At 44.8% G+C, this 2,477-nt stretch overlaps 1 protein-coding gene across 1 annotated transcript; it reads right to left on the reverse strand.

Annotated features, from left to right (window-relative positions):
- Positions 1-272: 272 nt before the first annotated feature.
- On the reverse strand, positions 273-1,415 carry MRGPRX2 (MAS related GPR family member X2). Its single transcript, XM_049890087.1, is given in 2 exon segments — positions 273-1,042; positions 1,044-1,415. Coding segments are annotated over 2 exon segments (1,005 nt in total). The 3' UTR covers positions 273-409.
- Between the last annotated feature and the right edge of the window lie 1,062 nt (positions 1,416-2,477).

Consider the following 2,477-nt stretch of genomic DNA (forward strand, 5'->3'; position numbering starts at 1 on the left):
ACTGAGACTGAAATTGTAGGGAAGAGATTAAAGAAAGTTGCCTAAAAGATAACATGGTTTTAGTCTCTATCAAGTGCAGTGACCAAGAAATTTAGGTGTTTTCTGAGCTATTTTCAGCCTTCTGCTGACGCTGGGATTCTTCTAAAGTGGGAGCAGTCATGGAATCCAGCATTGGCAACACCCACACGGTGATAGGGTGGAGGTCTCTGAGTAAGGTAGTCCTTGAGACATTGCATTCAGTGTTTAACAGGTATTGTCTTACTTAATCTTCACAAAGAGGAATATTACCTTACCAATTTAAAGAGCAGGGGCATAAGGCTAAGAGAAGTTAATAAAATCTCTCAAAAGGAATAGGGGCAAAGTTGCTTCCAAAGCCAAATCTGTCTGAAAAAGCAGAGCCTCTCAAGTGCTATACCACACTAGTTCCTGACAGCTTCATGATTTCTTGAGTAAGACTTCCTCCAGGTTCATCCACCTCAGGAGTGTCCTGCAGGGCTTCCTGGAGAACCGTCTTGATGGTCCGTGGAAATCGCCGCTGTTGCCCCCGCTGGCTAAAGGAGCCAACGAAGAAGTAAATGATGGGGTTGGCACTACTGTTAACACAGGATGGGACAACTCCAACAATATAAAGAGAACAAAAGAACATATTAAGATAACTGTGAATCCAGATTAATAGCAACCAACTGATGCCGTAGGGCAGACCATAGAGAAAGAAGGCCAACACTGTGAGCGCAATGGTCACATACAGCCTAGTCAGCTGCATCTTCTGGGAGCTATCGAGGATTCTGCTCATCAGGGCCAGGCTGGACCCAGAGAGAATCACGAATAAAAACATTAGCCATGCAGTGGTGATGAAATCAAATGTCTGACACCAACCATCCTTAAAGTCCCTAAACAGGAAGCCACAGTAGATCCCCTCCAGGATGCTCAGCAGCAGGGACACTATCCAGAGCAGGGCACACATGACAACTGACATGGGACTTGGGTGGCGGCAGTGGTAACAGATGGGGCACAGGACAGACAGGCAATGCTCAGTGCTTATGATGCTCAGTGCTTATGATACTCAGACTTGCAATGTAGGCAAAGGTTGACACAGTGTTGAAGAAGTAGGGGATGAAGATGGAACTAGAATGTAAAAAGTTGATAAGATCCTTCAGAGAATCTATAATATGGCAGCAAAGGAAGAGGAAGTCAGCCCCAGCCAGATTGAGGATGTAGACAGAAAAGGCATTCTTCTTCATGTAGAAGCCCAGGAACCAGAGTACAACCATGTTTCCAGCCAGCCCACCAAGGGCAATGATGAAGATCAGGAAGCCTGGTGTCAGGGTCTTCACATTACAAGTTAGAGGAAGAGTATCATTACTTCCATTCAGTGTTGTGAGTTCTGTCTCGAAGGCTGGGATAGTTGGATCCATGCTCAGAAACTCTCCACTGGTGCCCCTGGGAATACATACAAGACTTGAGCACCTGTTGATTCATTACTGGCTCTCATAACCACCCTACTATGTGGGAATTACCGTCCGTATTTTACAGACAAGGAAAATGGAAGCTTGTGGAAATTAAGAAATTTATCAAAGGCCTGGAAGTCATAGAACCTGGGTTTAATACCAGTTCTTGAGGACTTAAACTCTGGGGGTTTTCCTGCCTTCCACTAACATGGTACAATTCTATGACAGAACCTCCCCACACTTACCTTCCTAAGGCCATGTCGTGTCCCCTGTCATTAAAGGAGGCAGAAAGAAAAGTCTGGGGAAAGCTCTGTGGAACAGATACAGCACTCTGGGTTCAGCATTCCTTCGTCTTGGGACAGAGGCTCCTTCTCACAGACAGGAAGTTGGAAGCTCTTATCTTTATTGACTAACAGTGTCCATCCACGAAGGGGCAAGAAGACCATGTTTTAGGGACCTGAGAGGAATGTGATCACTTGCTATACAAAAAAAGTAAAAAATTACTTGCTATACAGACATGAGAAAGCCAGTTTTCTTGGGCTTCAAATGGCTCAATATATAATCTTTAGGAGGACAGAAAGCACATTTTTTTTGTCCATTGTGTATTCCCAGTGCCTAATTCCATGTGGGGGACACAGTGAGCATTGATGGTTTTTTTAAAAATTGTTCTTTAGGTGACAGTTTACAGGTCAAGTTAGTTTCTCATACAAAATTTTATTCACACATTGTCATGTGACCCTAACTGCCATCCCTATAATGTGACTGCACGTTCCTCCTTTCCACCCTGAACCTCCTGTGTCCATTTAGCCAGCTCCTATCCCCTTCTGCCTTCTCATCTCACCTCCAGACAGGAGCTGCCCATTTAGTCTCGTGTATCTACTCGAACTAAGTATCATTTTATGTCTTATCGTTCAGTCTATTCTTTGAAGAGTTGGCCCTGGGAATGGTTTTAGTTCTGGGTTAACAGAGAGTCTGGGGGCCATGTCTTCTGGGGTTCCTCCAGTCTCAGTCAGACCATCAAGCCTGGTC

The sequence above is a fragment of the Elephas maximus genome, chromosome 7 (genome assembly GCF_024166365.1).
Source record: "Elephas maximus indicus isolate mEleMax1 chromosome 7, mEleMax1 primary haplotype, whole genome shotgun sequence".
Taxonomy (NCBI): Eukaryota; Metazoa; Chordata; class Mammalia; order Proboscidea; family Elephantidae; genus Elephas; species Elephas maximus.